Here is a 21211-nt window from a genome sequence, read left to right on the forward strand (position 1 = left end):
AAGGATAACTCAGCACAAGACAATTGAGCGCAACCATAACTCAGCGCAAGACAATTGAGAACAATGATAACTCAGCGCAATGACAATTCAGCGCGCCTCAGATGGCGCCTGGCGAACGAAGGACACGCGCACGTTCAGCACGTTAACACGTCACCAGTTATCAGTATGGTTCCCTTGCCTCTTCGCCTTTTGAATATAAGTCACGTGAATGCATTTTCGTTACTATGGTTCCGTTTCCTCTTTATATATGTGCTCCGAACAGGCCGCCTTCCTTTCGCTGCCTGACCGTGTCCATTATAGGTAAAGATCTGGTTTTGCTAGTACTTCATTTATAATGAATATTTATCTTGCGCAGATTTTTCTCGCCTCTGGTGAGAGCGAACATACTTCCACATTTCAGATTTCTTCATTTACAGGTATGTTTATATTTTCGGTTCACGCACACACAGACAGTATATTTTTATGTCGTTCCTTTTGCAAGCTATATAAGATGCGCGCTACACGATAACTCAGCGCTTGCGCTCAGTTGTCCCGCTCATGCATATTACAGAAAATAATTTGAGCTGAATTGTCTTGCGCTAGGTTGTCTGCACGGTATTGTCTTGCGCGCACTTTACTATGAACCCAGTTCTGTCCCAGAAGCAGGGCAGGAGACTGTGGAGCTGATGGTCTTGCTGGAAGCTTCGAGGTGGGGTGCAGAAAATTACAATATAGCTTTCACTCCTTAACCCTACTCCTCTGTCCTCCAAACCAGCTCACTGATTAATCGTTCCCCTTAACTGTATCCATGACATCCTGTTTCAGTCTTTGGGAAGCTGAGCTGAGATTGTGATGTCATAATGCCTCATCCCACCAATAAGAGCCAACCTCATCAGTGATGTCACAATGGCTTGATTGTCCTGTACTCCCCTCTGCCCTCCAACCCAGCCCACTGATTAACCGTTCCCCATAACTGTATCCATGACATCCCGTTTGTCTGTCGTGCCTGTTTAGATTGTAAGCTCTTTCTAGCAGGGACTGTTTTCTTACTCTTTGCGACTCTGTGCCGTGCTGCGCGCGTCTGGTAGCAATATAGAAATAGTAGTAAGGGGGTCCACAACACGAGGGGCGGTCCTTCACTTCCTCCTCAAAACACAAAACCAAAGAAACCTTAATAAGCTCCTGCAGCTCTTTCCAGTGAAAAAAAACCCTGTCTCTCAAAGAAAGAAGGGAGGTCACCTGAGGCCACAGGCAAAATGGTGGAGCTTCCCGCCCAAAAATCTCCCCCAAGGCTTGAACAGACCCAGAAGCGAAAGCAGAACTGCAGGCAGCAGCTGCTGTGATAAAAAGGGATTCCCCAGCACTATCGGAGGTAAGGGAAACCTTATTTCCCTGACCATCAATGGTTGGGGAAATCCCTCTATGGGCAGTAGGGGAATCCCAGGCTTCCTTACTGCCTGCAGCCAATGAGCAGTGCACATGCAAAGGTGGAACCCTGCTCAGCTGCCCCCAAAGCAGACGAGGATTTCGTCACAGCAGCTGGAGCACTTTTCAAAAAATTCATCCAAATATCTTAACCCCTCCTCTTTTACCTCCAGAAGATTCACCTACCTTCAGATAACCTTCCCCCAAATTACCCACCTTAACACCTTCCAATTAAACAAATACCATAAATAGATTGTAACCTACCCTAACTGCATTCCATATGTATTTTTCATAGTTCTTCACAGTCAGTTTAATTTCCATCCTATAAATTCACATAGAATTTTTCTTTTTTCAACCATCTTTATTTTCTCTTCTTTATTAATTTCCAGGTACTTTAGTTAGATTGTGAGCCTTCGGGACAGTAAGGGAATTTTTAAGTACCTTCTTACTTCTCATTTATAATCTTAATGTATATTTTCTTCAAACCGCTTAGAACCTAACGGATGTAGCAGTATATAAGAAATAAATTACATTACACCGGCCGCATTCACCGCATATTGGGCACACAATAAGCACTTTCTCCCTTTAAAAATGATCACAAACCACTACAAAAGAAAACAAAACCACTGGTTAGCAATTAATGTCAATTAAAAGCTAACTTTCTTTCAGACTGGCACTGCCTCGATTTTTTTTTTTTTTCTCAAATACAACTTTAGCTAAAAAATGAACAGACCCCAGTCGCTCTCAAAGCTATTTGCCTTGCCTGAAAAGTGGCAAGGCTTACAGCTGAGGCACCTCTAAGTCAAAAAATTTAGGGGAGGTGAGGGACTCGACTAGTCCAGTGTGGTACCCCTGAGGTTGGACAGACCCCTACACTAAACTAAGACTACACAGGCTTACCACCTCCACCTGCTGGAAACCAATGGTTGTAGATGGGACTGTACAGCACGTCTCAATCTCCTCCTGCTGGCAGAGGAGCATAAACCCATCTGTTTCTGTGCCAGCGTGAGTGGTAATGCTGTGGTTAAGGCTGGTATAATAGCTTGGACAGGTATAATAGGCAGCTGCAGAATAGTGGCTTTCAGCAGGCATGCATTAGCTTGAACAGAGAGCTGCTGGCTGCCTTGCTCACAGGGACAATATAACTTGTTTCATGGCTCTACATCATTCTTTTCTTGTTTGGGCTGAGAAACTTTTCAGTTACCCCCTCGTATACTGTAGGTGTCATTGGGCAGAAGGTTTCAGTATATTGTCTTCAAAGAACAGTGATGGCCTAAACAATAATGCTAGGAATTATTAGAAAAGGGATTGAAGTAAGACTAGGGATACTTAATGCCTCTGTATTCATTCCTTGGTACAACTTTGCCTTGAGTATTGTGTTCAATTCTGGTCACTATCTCAAAGAATATAGTAGAACTAGGAAAGATTCAAAGAAGAGCAACCACGGTGATAAAGGGGATGGAACTTGTATGAGGAAAGACTAAAGAGATTAGGGCTTTTCAGCTTGGAAAAGAAATTGCTGAAGGGAGATAAGATTTTGTAAACTTCAATCTTGAGTTGGTATAGAACGAGTATAACTAATTTATTTATTTTTAACTCCCATCAAAAATTATAAAAGGTTAAGGGACGCTCAAAGTTACAGGGAAATACTTTTGAAACCAATAGGAGGAAATATTTTTCATTCAAGGTTACCAGAGGATGTGACGGTGGTTAACATAGATTGGACATTTCCAAACCTTTTTTTAAACCATAATCTGCTGAGGCAGACTGGGGGAAGCCACTGCTTACCTTGGGATTGGCAGCATGGAATGCTCTGATATTTGGATTTCTGTCAGGTACTTATGACCTGGATTGACCACTGTGAAAACAGGATACTAGGCTAGATGGACCTTCGGTATGACTATTATTCCAGTTTTGATACTTTTCATTTTCTTTAATTGAAACAAAAAGTGTCAAGCAAAGTGTGGAATAACTTATAAATTTCATGGCTCCTTATTCTCTTCTTGGTTGGGCTAACTTTTTAGTAGCCCCCTCATATTTAAACAAGGAGTCTTTATTGAACAAACCAAGAGGACAACATTTATGTGTGTTAAACAATTTAAAAAATAGTCCACAAATAATATTATATATAAGTGAAACATAAAAGCATTCTAATGAGTTTCAGAGGAGGACTGGGTGAGAGAGAGAGATAAAAGATAGGTGATAAGGTGACAAAGCAGTAAAATTTAATGATTTGCAATGCGATAGAAAACCAAAGGTCTTAGTCCTGAAAGGTGGTATCAAGTCTCTCAGAAGAGGTGGAGACAAATACTGAATTTAAGACTGCTTCCATAGAGGAATAGCCTTGTGGTGAGAATGTAAACGGCTTAGGATCCCTGGGAGGGCATAAAAGCACAGTTACTTACCGTAACAGGTGTTATCCAGGGACAGCAGGCAGCTATTCTTGACTGATGGGTGACGGCACCGACGGAGCCCCGGTACGGACAATTTTAGAGTGATTGCACTCTAAGAACTTTTTAGAAAGTTCTAGCTCGGCCGCACCGCGCACGCGCGAGTGCCTTCCCGCCCGACAGAGGCGCGCGGTCCCTCAGTTAGTATAAGCCAGCTAAGAAGCCAACCCGGGGAGGTGGGTGGGACGCAAGAATATCTGCCTGCTGTCCCTGGATAACACCTGTTACGGTAAGTAACTGTGCTTTATCCCAGGACAAGCAGGCAGCTATTCTTGACTGATGGGTGACCTCTAAGCTAACAAAAAGAGGGATGGAGGGAAGGTTGGCCATTAAGAAAACAAATTTTGTAATACCGATTGGCCGAAGTGACCATCCCTTCTGGAGAATGCATCCAGACAATAATGAGATGTAAAAGTGTGAACTGAGGACCAAGTAGCAGCTTTGCAGATTTCCTCAATAGGAGTGGAACGGAGGAAAGCTACAGATGCTGCCATTGCTCTGACTCTATGGGCCGTGACAGAACCTTCCAGTGTCAGTCCGGACTGAGCATAGCAAAAAGAAATGCACGCTGCTAGCCAATTAGACAACGTGCGTTTGGAAACAGGACGTCCCAATTTGTTCGGATCAAAGGACAGAAAAAGTTGGGGAACTGATCTGTGGGGTTTCGTACGCTCCAGATAGTAAGCAAGAGCCCTTTTACAATCCAAAGTATGCAGAGCTTGTTCCCCAGAATGGGAATGAGGTTTGGGAAAGAAAACCGGTAGAACAATGGATTGGTTGAGATGAAATTCCGAGACAACCTTGGGGAGAAACTTTGGATGTGTACGCAAAACCACCTTGTCATGATGAAAGACCGTAAAAGGTGGATCTGCAACCAGTGCATGAAGCTCACTGACTCTCCTGGCAGAGGTAAGAGCAATAAGGAAAAGTACATTCCAAGTGAGAAATTTGAAAGGAGAAGTAGCTAAAGGTTCAAATGGAGGCTTCATTAAAGCTGAAAGAACCACATTGAGATCCCAAATAACCGGAGGGGCTTTAAGAGGTGGTTTCACATTGAAAAGCCCACGCATGAACCTGGATACCAGGGGATGAGCTGAAAGAAGTTTTCCATGGACTGGCTCATGAAAAGCTGCAATGGCACTGAGGTGGACCCTGATGGAAGAGGACTTCAGGCCAGAGTCAGACAAAGAAAGAAGATAATCCAACAACGTCTCCACTGCTAGGGAAGTGGGATCAAGATGATGAAGAAGACACCAGGAAGAAAATCTTGTCCACTTTTGATGGTAACATTGTAGAGTGGCTGGTTTCCTGGAGGCATTCAGAATGGAACGAACGGGCTGAGACAAAAGAGTATCAGTCGAGTTCAGCCCGAGAGATACCAAGCCATCAGGTGTAGAGACTGGAGGTTGGGATGCAGAAGGGTTCCCTGCTGTTGCGTAAGCAGAGAAGGAAACAGAGGAAGAAGAAAAGGTTCCCTGGAACTGAGTTGAAGTAGAAGGGAGAACCAATGTTGCCTGGGCCACCTCGGAGCAATCAGAATCATGGTGGCTCGTTCCCTCTTGAGCTTGAACAAGGTTCTCAACATGAGAGGCAGAGGAGGGAAGGCGTACAGGAACAGATTCGACCAGTCGAGGAGAAAAGCATCTGCTGTTAGACGGTGTGGAGAGTAAAGTCTGGAGCAGAAAAGGGGCAGCTGATGATTGTGAGGAGCTGCAAAGAGGTCTATCTGAGGAGTGCCCCATTGATGGAAGATAGAGTGCAGAGTTACGGGATCGAGTGTCCACTCGTGAGGTTGGAGAATTCTGCTGAGTTTGTCCGCCAAGGAATTCTGCTTCCCTTGAATGTATATAGCTTTCAGGAAGAGATGATGATCTATGGCCCAAGTCCAGATCTTCTGAGCTTCCTGGCATAAAAGGCGAGAGCCTGTCCCACCCTGTTTGTTGATGTAGTACATCGCAACCTGATTGTCTGTGCACAACAGAAGGACCTGAGGAAAGAGAAGGTGTTGAAAGGCCTTGAGGGCGTAAAACATCGCTCTGAGTTCCAGGAAATTGATTTGATGTTGCCTTTCCTGGGCTGACCAAAGACCTTGAGTCTGGAACTCGTTCAAGTGAGCTCCCCATGCATAAAGAGAGGCATCGGTGGTGATGACTAGTTGATGAGGAGGCTGATGGAACAGAAGACCTCTGGATAGATTTGAGGATACCAACCACCATTGCAGAGACTGACGAAGAGATGATGTCACAGATATGTGTCGTGAGCAAGGGTCCGACGCTTGGGACCACTGGGTCGCAAGGGTCCATTGAGGAGTGCGCAGGTGAAGACGGGCATGAGGCGTGACATGAACTGTGGATGCCATGTGTCCCAAGAGCACCATCATTTGCCTTGCTGAGATGGACGGCAGAGGAAGTACCTGGTGACATAGAGACTGAAAGGTCTGAAGACGATTGGATGGCAGGAAAGCTCTCATGAGGAGTGTATCTAGGATCGCTCCAATGAATTGAAGTCTCTGAGTGGGAATGATATGGGATTTGGGTAGATTGATCTCGAATCCCAGAAGTTGTAGAAACTGGATGGTTTGGTTGGTGGCCAGAAGGACCGCTTGGGCAGAAGTGTCTTTGATCAACCAATCGTCCAGGTAAGGAAATACATGCAGGTGGTGAGAGCGTAGAAAAGCCGCCACCACAATGAGACATTTGGTGAATACCCTTGGAGATGAGGCAAGACCGAAGGGCAGCACCTTGTACTGGTAATGACAATGATTGATCATGAATCGGAGATATGGTCTTGAGGTTACATTGATCGGTATGTGAGTGTAAGCCTCTTTGAGATCGAGGGAGCATAGCCAGTCGTTTTGATTTAGAAGGGGATAAAGGATGGCTAAAGAAAGCATCTTGAATTTTTCTTTTACTAGATGAATGTTGAGATCGCGAAGATCCAGGATGGGTCTGAGATCTCCTGTCTTTTTGGGAACTAGAAAGTAACGAGAGTAGAATCCCTGCCCCTTTTGATCTAGAGGAACTTCCTCTATAGCGTTCAGAAGGAGGAGGGATTGGACCTCCTGAATAAGGAGGGCTGATTGAGGACTGTTCAAAGCAGACTCTTTTGGCAGGCTTTGAGGTGGGAGAGTCTGAAAGTTGAGAGAGTAGCCGTGGCGGATGATGTTGAGGACCCATTGGTCCGAAGTGATTACTTCCCACCGGCTGAGGAACAGAGAAAGTCGACCTCCTATTGGTTGAGGCAGGAGAGCAGGAATAGGGATACTGGCTATACTGCGGAGAATGAAGTCAAAAGGGCTGTGACTTTTGCTGAGGAGGTTGTTTTACAGCTTGTTGCTGTTGCTGTTGTCTGGGAGGCTGACGTTGCTGTTGTCTCTGACGCCTAGGTTGTTGAGCAGTGGTAGGCAATGGACGGGCTGTGAAACGGCGTTGATAGGCCGATTGCTGCCTGTATGGTCTTGGCGGAGGAGGCTTCTTTTTATTCTTGAGCAGGGTATCCCAGCGCGTCTCATGAGCAGAGAGCTTTTGTGTGGTTGAGTCCATGGAATCCCCAAAGAGCTCATCCCCTAGACATGGGGCATTGGCTAACCGATCTTGATGGTTAACATCAAGCTCGGATACCCGAAGCCAGGCCAAACGACGCATAGCTACTGACATTGCTGTCGCTCTGGATGTAAGTTCAAAAGTGTCATATATGGATCTCACCATAAACTTACGCAATTGGAGAAGAGACGACAAGCATGAGTGAAAAGCGGAATGCTTTCGTGAAGGAAGATATTTCTCGAAAGAAGCCATGGTGGTAAGGAGATGCTTTAAATAAAAAGAAAAATGAAAAGCATAGTTACTAGCCCTATTAGCTAACATAGCATTTTGGTAGAGCCTCTTACCAAATTTATCCATGGCCCTTCCTTCTCTGCCAGGAGGGACAGATGCATATACACTGGCTCCTGAAGTCTTTTTAAGGGTGGATTCGACAAATAAGGATTCATGTGGTAGTTGAGGTTTGTCGAACCCAGGAATGGGAATTACCTTATAAAGAGAATCCAGTTTACGTGGGGCCCCTGGGACAGTTAAAGGAGTCTCTAAATTCTTATAGAAAGTTTCCCTCAAGATGTCATGAAGGGGAAGTTTCAAAAATTCCTTTGGAGGCTGATCAAAATCAAGGGCATCCAAAAAAGCTTTAGACTTTTTGGATTCAGCCTCCAAAGGAATGGACAAGGACTCACACATCTCTTTCAAAAAACTAGAGAAAGAGGAAGTGGCCTGTTTGGAGGATGGGTCAGGGACAGCCGAATCCTCCTCCTCTGAGGAACATTCTCCTTCAGAAAGAAAGGGTTCCTCTGAGTCTCCCCACAGATCAGGGTCCCTTACATGGGAAGAATGGTCCCGAGACTCAGGTGTCGACGTTTGCATGTGTCGGGTTTTGCGCATCGACTTACCCGACCTCATCGATACCGTGTCCGGAGAAGTTATCGGACGCACCGGTGCCGAAGTCTGCACCGATTGATGGTGAGCTCTCGGCTCCGGTGCAAGGACTGGCATCGATACCGATGAGGTTAGGTGAAGCGGTACCGAAACAGTGGAAGCGGTTAATACGGGTTCCACAATCGGTACCGATACAGGTTGTTCAACAACCGGTACCGATGGCTCGGTGCGAACTGGCACCGGAAGGTTCGGTGTCATGATAGCAGGAAGGAGTCGTTCTAATTGCTCCTTAAGCTGCACCTGAAGGATGGCCGTAATGCGGTCATCGAGGGATGGCACCGGTACCGCTTTTTTCTTCTGCGGTACCTGCGGTGCCGCTCGACGCCCCGGAGATGAGGAGCCCGATGTCGAGGGACTCACCTCTATAGGGGCGGAGCGCTTCCGTTGGCGTCGAACCGGCGGCAGGATTGGGCTCACTGCACTCGAGGCCGGAAGACGTTCCAGCGGGGAAGGCTTCTTAGCCGGCTTACCTGACTGTTGGGATCCCGGTGTGGAATCACGCGGCGTCGAAGACGAGGGTGCCGACTGAATCGGTGCCGAAGCCGGAGTCGAAGGAACGGGATCGGACATCTCGGCACCGAACAACAATCGCTGTTGAATTAAGCGATTTTTTAATGTTCGTTTTTTCAAAGTAGCACAGCGGGTGCAAGAAGAGGCCTGATGCTCAGGACCCAAACACTGTAAACACCAGTTGTGTGGGTCCGTGAGAGATATAGGCCTAGCACACCGCTGGCACTTTTTAAAACCCGGTTGAGGGGGCATGAAAGGAAAAACGGCTTCCGCCAAATCGAAGGCCGAGGCTTCGATGGTGGCAGAAGGCCCCGCCGGGGAAAACCGAAAATTGAAGAAAAAAATGAAAGATTTTTTTTTTTTTTAACAAAATAAACTAAAGAAAAAAGGCAAATTAAGCCAAACGTTTACGCGAGCGGGAAGGCAAGTTAGGAAAAAATTTCAACAGCCGTTGAAAACGCGTCTTCTTAGCTCCGCGGAAACTAAGAAACTGAGGGACCGCGCGCCTCTGTCGGGCGGGAAGGCACTCGCGCGTGCGCGGTGCGGCCGAGCTAGAACTTTCTAAAAAGTTCTTAGAGTGCAATCACTCTAAAATTGTCCGTACCGGGGCTCCGTCGGTGCCGTCACCCATCAGTCAAGAATAGCTGCCTGCTTGTCCTGGGATAAAGCAGTATATAAATAGTTAAAATAAGTTTATTTTGCTCCCATATTTTATTACTGGCATGCAGTTTCCTTACTTATTCCCAGAGCTCTATTTCTATTCACAAAATAGTATTTGGTGGAACTATGGTCAAAGCTACTAGTGTAAGTCATGTTTAAAATCTTAAGATGCTAGACAGGTCCATTAGGTAGCTAGTTAGGTGTGGGAATCGGGAGGCATTACTCCTGGTCCCCACACCAGCTTGACACAAAAGTAGGTCATACCCTGCAAGTAGACTTTGTCCCCCCCCCCCCCCCCCCCACTTTACAGTTTCTGTCCCAGACCCCAGCATGTCTAACAGGTACTGGTGAGATCATCTTCCCCTTAGGATACATTGTTGAGTGCTTCTGAGCACCTTGACTAACTACTGCTCTTATCCATCACACCAGAAATATATTACAATATTTTTGCAAACACATAAGAACCAATCAATCCGAGATATGAAGCAGACAGACGTCAGCTAATATAAAAGACCAGTTTTATTATGGCCTGTAGCAAGTGCCAAGAGGTTAGTACAAGCGCTGAGGTTTGCCCATGGTACTTTTAATGTACAGTGCCCGCACATTCTGCCAGTTCTTCTTCAGCAGAGACACCAGGAAGTTGATGGCTAAGTGAATGTTGTACACCAGCTCATCTTCTGTCATCTTCGCATGACCAACAGCCACAGCCAGACACAGCACCTAAGAGAGGCACATTATGTTAGACATGAACAGAACAAGGCAGGGCTCAACAAAAACTTAAATCATAGGTAGAAATGGTTTTCATCAACAAGTAACAAATGAACCATGAAATTTGTTTTTAATTAATAGGTTTTCAAGATTTCCACAGTGAAAATTGGATAATGCAAACCAAATATATTTTAAATATTGTGGCCCTCGAGGACTCTGGTTGCCCACTCCTGGGTTAAATGATAGGGCAACAACTTCAGTTTTGGTAGCTGTTTAGACAAGTGAGTCATAAACCTAGGCCTTGGGGCACCACTCAGTCAAATATTCAAAATATCCTGAATGAAAAAGCACGAGTGATATGCAAATCTAGGCTGCAATGCAGGCACATCTCATGCAAAGTCACTGTGGAATCCTGAAACCCACCTGGCTTGATGTGTCCCGAGGACAGAATGAGAAACAACTCTGGTTTAGACTACTAAACTTGTGGTTAAGACAAGCAGGTAAGCTCCTATAGCAGAGACTAATTGGTTAAAAAGCCAATTAGCACTAATTAAGCCCTAGCCACCAGCTAATGTTAAATTAGCAAAAAAGTTCATGCATATCTTGTTAAAATGACAAAGACGCATGCAACTGAAAAGGAGGCAAGGGCAGGTTACGAGAATTCAATAAATATGCATGCAGTTTTATGGCATTTGGGGGATCTGCACCTAGTTTACATGTCAGCAGTTACACCAGTTTTCAGCTCATGCCTAAGATGTTTGGCATGGAACCCAGAGGTATGTGGCACCCAACTTAAAGCTAATAGAGAGAACCCACCTAAACTTAGGAAGGGAAAAGTTTGCAAAGAAAAAGAATCCTCACTAAGTATATTGGGAAGTGGCAAACAATGATATAAGTTGAAGTGTTAAGTGTGTATGAAAAAAAATAAATATGTGAATGAAAGGGAAGTGGAGTCAGTCATAGGTCTATGCCAATTCCCAAAAGCATTGTAAATGGCTAATTAAAAAAACACAACACAAACACACCACCACCTATTACATCATTTTAACATTTCCCCGTTTGAATCTAAACTGTGCACTAAATCAACACACATAATTATGTAGCCATTCCCAAACTTTTAAAACTAAATATAACTGTGGAATAAATGTTCAAAGAATAATTCAATAAAAATTCAAGTTTCTTCAGTGCAGAGTACAAAGTTAATGACTATATAAAAAGAGATGTTTTGCAAAAGCAAAGAACTTCTCTAGATCAGTGGTTCCCAACCCTGTCCTGGAGGACCACCAGCCAGTCAGGTTTTCAGGATAGCCATAACATGCCTGGGGCAGATTTGCATGCCTGTCACCTCTATTATATGCAAATCTCTCTCATGTACATTCACTAGGGTTATCCTGAAAACCCGACCGGCTGGTGGTCCTCCAGGATAGGGTTGGGAAGCAGTGCTATAGATTGTGTAAGCCAAACTCTCCACCTGACAAAACATTTTGTTTGAGTCCTTCCTCAGGGACAGTGGAAGATGCTCACTCCTGTGCTTCAGTATGAAACAAACAGCTTGCTCATTCAATAACACTTTCCTGCCTAAGCAACAAAATTAAACCAGCTTGTTTTTTCTTCCTTAGCAGTTGTTCCCCCTGCCTCAGCATAATACTGCAGGGAGCTGCTTTTTGCCCACCGTTCTTTTCAATGTTATTAGCACCGACTTGCTTCTTTGAGCTTGAAGAATAATGCGGAGTGTGGTTTGGTCACTGAAGAGGAAACCAAAGAAAGGCCTCAACGACAAGGGAAGCACATGCAACAATGGAGTCATGAGGATAAGATGCCAAGTAATCAGACACAGGTATACTGTTCTAGGGTCACTTTATTGATAAGTATGCTACAAAAGCTCATAGACTCGACACTGGCAGTGTTTCGGCATCTGTACTTTTTTTTTTTTATATAAATTCTTTATTCATTTTAAATCATAAACAAGTGTGCAATAATATATCCATTAAATTTCAATGTAACACTTGAAAACTTTAATCATATTATGAAGAGTCTTGAAGAGTTTACACAGTACACACGGACACTATGGATGAAGCGCTGGACACTTTTTAATTTGCTGCTCCTTCATACTTTTCAGTAGCGCTTCTTCCGTAGTGTCCGTGTGTACTGCGTCAACTCTTCAAGACTCTTGATAGAAGGTACAGATGCTGAAACACTGCCAGTGTCGAGTCTAGTCTAATCTAATCTAATCCTTAGGTTTGTATACCGCATCATCTCCACGTTCGTAGAGCTCGACGCGGTTTACAGTAGGAGAAATAGGAAGGAACTACAATAGCGGGTTAGAGGTAGAAGTGTGAAGAAAATTTAGAGGACTTGGGATGCCAAGATATAAGAGATTCCTCGATTCCTAAGTTGGAGGGAGACTTACATTTTTTGAGAAAAGCCAGGTTTTCAGATGTTTGCGAAAACTTGGAGAGAGCTCAAGTTCTGAAGAGGGGAGGTAAGGTTGTTCCAGAGCTCAGTGATTTTGAAGTGGAGGGAGGTCCCTAGCTTTCCTGTGTGGGAAATGCCTTTTAGAGAGGGGAAGGATAGTTTTAATTTCTGGGAGGATCTGGTGGTATTAGGGTTTGAGGAATTCCAAGAAAGAGGGATAAAGGGAGTCTATGAGCTTTTGTAGCATACTTATCAATAAAGTGATTCCAGAACAGTATTACTTGACATCTTATCCTCATGACTCCATTGTTGCGAGCGTGGTTTGGTACCATTTATAGGATCTCCCCCTGTATGCACATGTGCCCTGCTTATTACCTTCTTCATTTGAAATTTGATTGTAGACTTCACCTCATCAATCTTGGCCACCATATTCTCATTGTGGGTCAGGAGAGAGGGAAATTTGCCAGCCTTGTTCAAGCCAGGCCCCAAGATACGAGGAATCTGCTTGATTAGCGACTCTGAAGCCAGGAAGGCATCATACTTCTTGGCTGAAGACAAAAAAAAAAAAAAAGGGGGGGGTAGGAATAGCTAGTCAGTCTATGCAGGTTAATCTGATATTTGCAAAGGGCTACAAGAACAAGGCCTTTCATGACCGAGGGAATCTAAAGGACTGGTTACTTGGTTACTGCAGCTCTTTACTCTAGTATGCCTCCATTTCTTCCAGTGTCTATAATTAGTAAGTCCAGTCCACATCAGTTAAACTTCATAATGCACATCACTCTGACCATGTCATTCCTCTCCTTCATTCTAAACACTGGCTCCCCGTCATCACCCAGGTCAAATACAAGAGGAACATCTTAATGAGCTTCTCATTTTACAGACACCTCAACTCCTCCGTTCAACTTCACCTCAATATTTCACATTACACTGCTTTCATTTACCCAAGACAAATTCTAAAATGGCTGGCTTGCGACATTTGGGGGGGAGGGGAAGGTCAACTGTCACAGTCTTCAAGAAACTTAAAATTCACCTCTTTATATATCTTTCTTCCTCAGTCAAAATTACCTTGTTCCCCACCTTTTACTTTTAATATGTACACTGCTTAGACACATATGCAGGCTCTTAATGGTATATCAAATGCAGTAAATATGAAGGCAATCAAAACTTAAAGGTAATTGTTAATTATGTGATAACCGGAACAGAACTAGCAAAATACAACATATGTACTTATTAAATATTATATTCCGCTTCAAGATTATAGTAAAAGATTATATAATGATACATTATATATATAGTAATATATGAAAGAATATCAAGTGTGTACGTAATGAAATTGTATAAATTTAAGTGATACACTTGTTATGTGAAAAATGAATAAAAAAAAACTAAAAACAAACAAACAAAAAAAAAAAACATATGTACTTGTACATTGCCTGTTGGCACAATGCAGCGGACTTTAGTCGCCTGGTAGCTATGAGGTCAGAAACATGGACGTGCCATTGCAAGATTGCCCTATCAAAGAACACTGTGCAGTAGTGTCCTCCACCAAGAAAATCATGTTAAAGCTTCTTTTGGGAAAGGGGCCTATTCTGGCACATTGCCAAATGCACAGGCAAAAACAGTGAAAATTATTGTGCATAGCTGTAAAATGAACTTAAACCCGCAATTCATAGCAAAAGAAGAACATTGCCCCAAACCATCTCACTGCACCGTGACAATGCCATTCTCATACAGCAACAGTGCAACAGCTTGGGTTCAAGCGTCTTCCACATCCTTCTTACAGCTCGGATCTGGCACCTAGCAATCATCACATCTTCAGTTCACTGAAGGAGATGCTGCGAGGTCGCAGATTCACTTCTGATTATGAAGTAAAGGAAATGGAGCTCACCAGGCTTTGTGAGCAGCTAAGAAAACTTCTCTGCAGGAATGCAGAAGCTAGTTGAACAATACAACTAATGTGTCATCTTGCACGGGGACTATGTGGAAAAGTGATATATTCAATTTGCTCAGTTACTGCTATTAAAGCAGTGAAATGTACTTTGCCTTTACTCTGATTTACCCTCGTTAAAGTGGGAAAAGTTTTATGGTACGGGTGATACTGATGGAGGGAGGGGAGGTAAGATTTACCATTAACGTGTGGAAAGAGCAAAATAAAGAGGTGATGAATACTGTAAATATAAAAAGCTGAAATGTGTATTCTGTTTTCTACTGTTGGGATGTTATTGGTTAATAAAAGAAACAAACCAAAACCTGTATGGTTCCCTTTTCCTAGAGAAATGCCTTTAAACATGAAAAGAAACATCCACTCCTGTCCATTTAGGATGTCCTAGATGTGAAGCCTCTCACCACTATATTTTAAATAGCTGGTATCTCCCCCATCCACTCACCCAGTTTTTTCACCGATTTCTTGTTCTTATTGAGTTTCTTTAGAGCCTCAATATCCATATGTGGGATTTCAACTGCTTTAGCCTCATCACAATGCTGCTGATCTCCCAGCACACAAACGGAGAACTTTGGGCGTGGGGTGGACTTAAGCCTATGGAGAACAAAAAGAGGTCAAGATACCAGAGAGCTAAACAAACTTGACAGCAAGCATGTGGAAGTCCAGCCAAGGAGCCTTACCACAACCAGCGATGTCGTCATCCATCAATTAATTTGCATCTAATTGGTCGGTAGGATTGGCACTAAGGCCTCTCCTCACCTCCCCTCATGTTTTAAGACCCAGGGTAGGGGTCCGTCCAGCCACACCTACTCTGGTGGTGTGGTCTGAACTACCCAAGCTATTCAGCACTGCATTGATCTCTTCACTTAGTTTAAATCCACATGGATGGCTCTCTGAGCTGCTATGCTTAAAGCATGACATGAGGGTGAAGAGGCCGATGCAGACTGAGTGCTGGGTTGGATCAGGAAAGTGCCGAACCTGACTGTGCCAGAGAAACGCTTGTCCTTCTGAGGGTCGTAGTTCTTCAGGCTGATCTGCAGCTCCACGGATTCTAAGAACCTAAAAGCAACACGCACAAAAAAAGGAGCCTTAATCCTCAATAGGCCATCCGGCTTCATCAATACTGCACTTCTGAAGGCAGAATAGAAAGACTTGAGTAAATGCATACAGTACTTACAAACAGCTCCTGCATGTCTGATTTAAAAACGTTCTGAAAATGTTAGCCAACATAATTCAAAAGAATATATTTGCCTAAAATTAAAAGCCTGGCTTTTAATTTTAGGGTCATAAAACAAATGGAAACCTACTGCTGAAAATGCACAGCATTTATCATTTGATCCATTGGATGGGCTCCTGGAAGCCCTTTAATAGCTAAAGTCCATATTTCTTTCAAATGAAAACAGTTCAGTAACTAAACTGACAGGCTAGGAAGTTTTCCAGATCAGCCAATACATCACTTGTACAAGCAATTCAGCTTTTTGTAATGTTAATTTTATGCTATGCATGTTTTATATGAAAATCGTCTAGATATAGAGTGTATATAAATTTTGTACTGAAATTCCACATATAAGAAGTGCTTCTACACTAGAGCTTGTTTGCCCCACTGGCAGAGAAACAAAGGCAATCGCATATCAAGTCATAGGTATTACTATAAACCAAATACAGTAAAACCTTGGATTGCAAGTAACTTGGTTTGCAAGTGTTTTGCAAGGCAAGCAAAACATTTTATTAAATTTTAATGCGATATACGAGCCATGTCTTGCAATACAAGTACATACAGTATACACACATCACAATTGAGCCGATGGTTCTTCTCTCTCTGATGCTGCAAGAGTGTAGTTAGTGACTGTTCTAAACAAGCAAAGTCTTGCAATACGAGTACATACAGTATACATGCCGTCACATCATTACAACTGAGCCAATGGTTCTTTTCTCTCCGACGCTGCAGGAGTGTAGAGACTCTTCTAAATGAGTGAGGTCTTGCAATATAAGTACATATAGTATTTTGTATTAAAGTTTTTGGGATGTAGAACGAATCATCTAAGTTTCCATTATTTCCAATGAGGAAATTGGCTTTGATATACAAGTACTCTGGATTACAAGCATGCTTCTGGAACGAATTATGCTCGCAAATCAAGGTTTTACTGTAATGTAAATTTAAAATTTTCTTATGAAAAAAGGTAAGTAAAAGATAGTACCCAGAACAATAATCCATGTAAGGCAATGCACCAAAGCTATAGAAAGCACACAGCCAGATCATTTATCAAATTTAAGCAGTGCTCCTCCAAGTTTAATGTTTTATGTCAAAAATTTCCTAGCCTTTTCTTTCAATTCAATGACATTTTCCTAATGAATTAGCTGTCAAATGCATAGCTAAAGCAAGCCGGGTATGAAACAGGAACCCAGAGTCATACTTGCGTTTTTTCTCCTGAGACCCTTGCAGGACTTCCCGCACAGCTTCGTACAGGGTGTCGCGAGAGACTTTGCTGCTGCATGGATTTAAAAGAAAAAAAAGAAAAAAGTCAGCAAGGTAAAAGCTGTTGTGTACTCTAAAGCAGTGGTTCCCAACCCTGTCCTGGAGGACCATCAGGCCAGTCGGGTTTTTGGGATAGCCCTAATGAATATGTATGAGAGAGATTTGCATATAGCTGAGGTGACAGGCATGCAAATCTGCACCATGCATATTCATTAGGGCTATCCCAAAAATCCGACTGGCCTGGTGGTCCTCCAGGACAGGGTTGGGAACCACCGCTCTAAAGTGAGAGCACACTATACAACTTATCTTCACTTCCTGTCCTACATCATCATTTCTTACACAGTTCACTTAGCTCTCCTTATAATTATGAACTCTGATCCAATAAATTCTTTTAGTACAAGCAGGTTTAGAAAAATAGCCATTTCTTGGTACTCCAGGTACATTATATCATCCTCATGCTGAAGGACTAAGAAGCTGATTCTCTAAAGTCACCGTGCATTTAACGATGGAGCTAAACTATTATTAAATGCACACATTTTACCACCTGATTATTAAAAAAATAACAGCTCTCTATGGCTTTTTCCGTACTTTCTAGCAGCCTCTGATTGTATTATGCAAATATAATACGAGATCATTAATATTAAAATGACCCCTCTGGCCGATTCTCAAAAAGAACGCTAGGAATCTGTGTTTTGTTAATTTACCAATTACAGGTACTCATTTATTATCCCCAGAAATTTTGCTTTGGAAATACTTTAAAGAGACATTGGGATGACCAAATGTAGATACCTTAGAAATTTCTAATTGTTATTAAATCTCACAAAAAAAAAAAAAGAAGACAGTCGCTCCAACAGACTTAACGGAATTTCTAGAAGACTCAAGATATCGTTCCACCTTAGGCCCCTTCCCAGTGCACCCTGGGATGCACTGGGAGGGAGGGGTCTAATCTCAAGTTTCCTCACTGTGAAAGAGTAAAGCCTGATTGAGTGGATGAAGAGTGGGGCTGATATCTAGTAAGTCAAATCCCACTGCCACTCTTGACCTTGTAACCATCCAATTGTGAGCTAGACTAGAGTAGTTTGATTGAAGGTCCAGAACTTCAACCATCTGAAATCTGGGATCTGCAAACTACCACATGCACCCCTGCATACATCTTTGCTTGCTTCCTTCCTACTCTCCCTTCCATTGTTTAGTCTTTCTCCCCCTTTTTGGCACCCCCCTCCTATATCTGAACCCCCACCCCTAGTCTGCCTTTTCTGCCCAGGTCTCCGACATCACCTCACAGGCAGTCTACCACTAGGCCTCCTCTGACATAGCTGGTCTTTGCATGAGGCTGACAATTTCAGTTTCAGCATAGAAACCCAATTCAGGTTTCAGCCAAAAATGGCAGTACATTTTCAGCCTCCACCCCGACTAAGCATGTCCTACTTTAACAAGAGCTGGTGCTCTTAGCTTTTTCAGGGACAGGAAAGAGTGGGGTTCTTTTCTGCTTCCAAAGAGGTCACTAGACCACCTGAGCTTGTTAAGGTAGGCCTGGAGAGGGCCCACAGAAGCTTGGAAGGGTGGCTCCAAGAGAGACCTACCTTCTGCCAAGGTGGTTGGGACCTACCTTCTGCCAAGGTGGTTTTGATTCAACTGCAAATTTCAGCCGCAGACTCTGTTTAAGCCGCAGACTGTTTTAGTCAAAACCAAAACTACTGGTTTCGATAGGTCTCTAGTTAGATGGAGACAAGACACAGCAGAGAGCAAGTTCCAAGATAGGCAGCAGACCTACTAACCTCTGCAAATCATTACGGGTGACCTACTACTACCGTATTAATCACTTACATAGCACTGAAAGGATTATACAGCGCTGTACATTTTGATATTTATAGACAGCCCCTGCTTGGAAGAGCTTACAATGTAACTGTACAAAATTGTTAGACGGTAGCCTGGGGGGAGGGCGTTCTCAGATACAGGAGGCGCACTGGTCCCAGAGGAGTTTAAAGGGGTTTGAGGGAATAAGTCAGATCACCCCTGCTTTGGCATCAGGGCCAAAAATCTCCTGTGGTCTACACATGGTCCAGTTTGTGATCCAATGTCACCTTTTGAGTTAATGGCTCTGGAGACAGGGAAATACATTGAGGTATATTAGGTAGTTCACCTTAGGTTACTGAGAAATCTAAATTCAAATACAATATAAAACCTATTTCTATGGTTTCAAAGAGCGAAGATTATAGCAATCTGGATTTTTATCCTAATACTATGCCTTCTTCCCTTTTTCAAGAACTGTAAGCATGTCCCCTTCCCTAAAGAGCTTACAAGCAAAATCTAACTGCAGCACTAGCAGCAGCAGGGAAATCCAGCCTGTTCCAGCCATTAAACCAGGGGTGTCAAAGTCCTTCCTGGAGTGCCACAATCCAGTCAGGGTTTTCAGGATTTCCCCAATGAATATGCATGAGATCTATTTGCATGCACCGCTTTCATTGTATGCCAATAGATCTCATGCATATTCATTGGGGAATTCCTGAAAACCCGACTGGATTGTGGCCCTCCATGAGGGACTTTGACACCCCTGCGCAGGTATCTCAAAGTCCCTCCTCGAGGGCCGCAATCCAGTCGGGTTTTCAGGATATCCCCAATGAATATGCATTGAAAGCAGTGCATGCACATAGATCTCATGCATATTCATTGGGGAAATCCTGAGAACCCGACTGGATTGCGGCCCTCCAGGAGGGACTTTGACACCCCTGCATTAAACTATTCCTCCATTCAAGTCAGTTTACAGTACCTGGAGCCTTGGGCCTGTATAGGTTAGGTGCACTCACAAATGGAAGATTAGATTAGATTATAACAAGCCCTTTTTCAAAATAAGATAGCATGAAATAGGTACTCGAGGAAGCAGAAACTGAAACAACTTATCCATTATGAATGAATAGCGACCCCTGCCTGATAAGGAATTTACTTGGGTTTTTATACCCCCCTGCAACCTCAAAAGTAGTGTGACCATATGGCTCCAGAAAAAAGGGGACGGATTGAAACATCCGGGTTTTACTTCCATTGAAAGCAACCAAGATGTCTCAATCATTGCTTTCAATGGAAGTAAAACCCGGATGTCTCAATCCGTCCCCTTTTTTCTGGAGCCATATGGTCACACTACCAAAAGCCATTAAAGCTACAGCAGGCATTTTTTTTTTTCGATCCAAAAAAACCACTCGAGAAGCCAAAAATTTACTTCACTCATAATTAACAAACCGAAAATTCACGTTCACTTCCAGAGCGCTCGTGGCCTACAGGGAAAATATGTGGCCTCCACCACCAGGACTGACCGGTAAAGGGCCCCGGGATCCGTCAGGCCGGCATCCTACAGACCCTCCCTCGATTGTATCTCACGCTAAGAGAACGATATAATAATAATTTACAACGTCTAGACACCGAGGACGAGGCTTCTCCCTCCACCCAAGAACCGAATGACTACGGATGGACCCGGATAGAGCCCCGCTAACGCCTCACCTCATTTTGCCTTCTTGTGCACAGGCCGGAAGAGAAGGCGGAAGAACGTGCTGACGTATTAAGTAGGGAAACGAACTCTCGCGAGACGCTCGAATACAGCAGCGCCCGTCTGAGGCCATGTTGGGAGTGGCAGGCTGCCCTGTTACATAAAGACCTGAACTGTCCATCCAGGCTGTCCATTAGTTATTCTCATTAAAAATTACATGATTTAATTTTAAACTTCTCTCTGCTTTGATAGTTCTGTTAGGGCAGGGGTGTCAAACTCAATCACATAAGGGGCTGAAATCTAAAACATAGGCTCAGTCGCGGGCCAAATTTTTTTATTAAGATACTTAGGGGGTCCATTTATTAAGGTACGCTAACCAATTTAGCACGTGCTAAATGTGCTCCTTTTACAAAGCCACGCTAGTGGGGTTAACGCGTGTGACTTTTCATCACGTGCTAACCCCCGCGCTGGCCAAAAACTACCACCTACTCAAGGAGGTGGTAGCGGCTAGCGCATCCAACAGTTTAGCGCGCGCTATTACACTCATTAAACCGCTAGCGTGCCTTTGTAAAAGGAGCCTTTAGTCTTAGTAGAAGTATAGTGTTACAACCTCTCCAACCCCACACTGGCTCTGATGTAAACATAGTGTAACTATTTATATTTTTTTTCCACAGGACGGGACAG

At 43.7% G+C, this 21211-nt stretch overlaps 1 protein-coding gene across 1 annotated transcript; it reads right to left on the reverse strand.

Moving 5' to 3' along the window:
* Nucleotides 1-10009: 10009 nt before the first annotated feature.
* Nucleotides 10010-20675, reverse strand: RPL10A (ribosomal protein L10a). The gene is made up of 6 exons (XM_033918882.1): nt 20542-20675; nt 16988-17062; nt 15552-15632; nt 15019-15167; nt 13007-13179; nt 10010-10228 (listed from the first exon to the last, which is right to left on the reverse strand). Exons 1-6 carry the CDS (start codon nt 20658-20660, stop codon nt 10058-10060), a joined length of 768 nt encoding a protein of 255 aa, XP_033774773.1. The 5' UTR covers nt 20661-20675; the 3' UTR covers nt 10010-10057.
* Between the last annotated feature and the right edge of the window lie 536 nt (nt 20676-21211).

Source organism: Geotrypetes seraphini, chromosome 13, assembly GCF_902459505.1.
Source record: "Geotrypetes seraphini chromosome 13, aGeoSer1.1, whole genome shotgun sequence".
Lineage (NCBI taxonomy): Eukaryota > Metazoa > Chordata > Amphibia > Gymnophiona > Dermophiidae > Geotrypetes > Geotrypetes seraphini.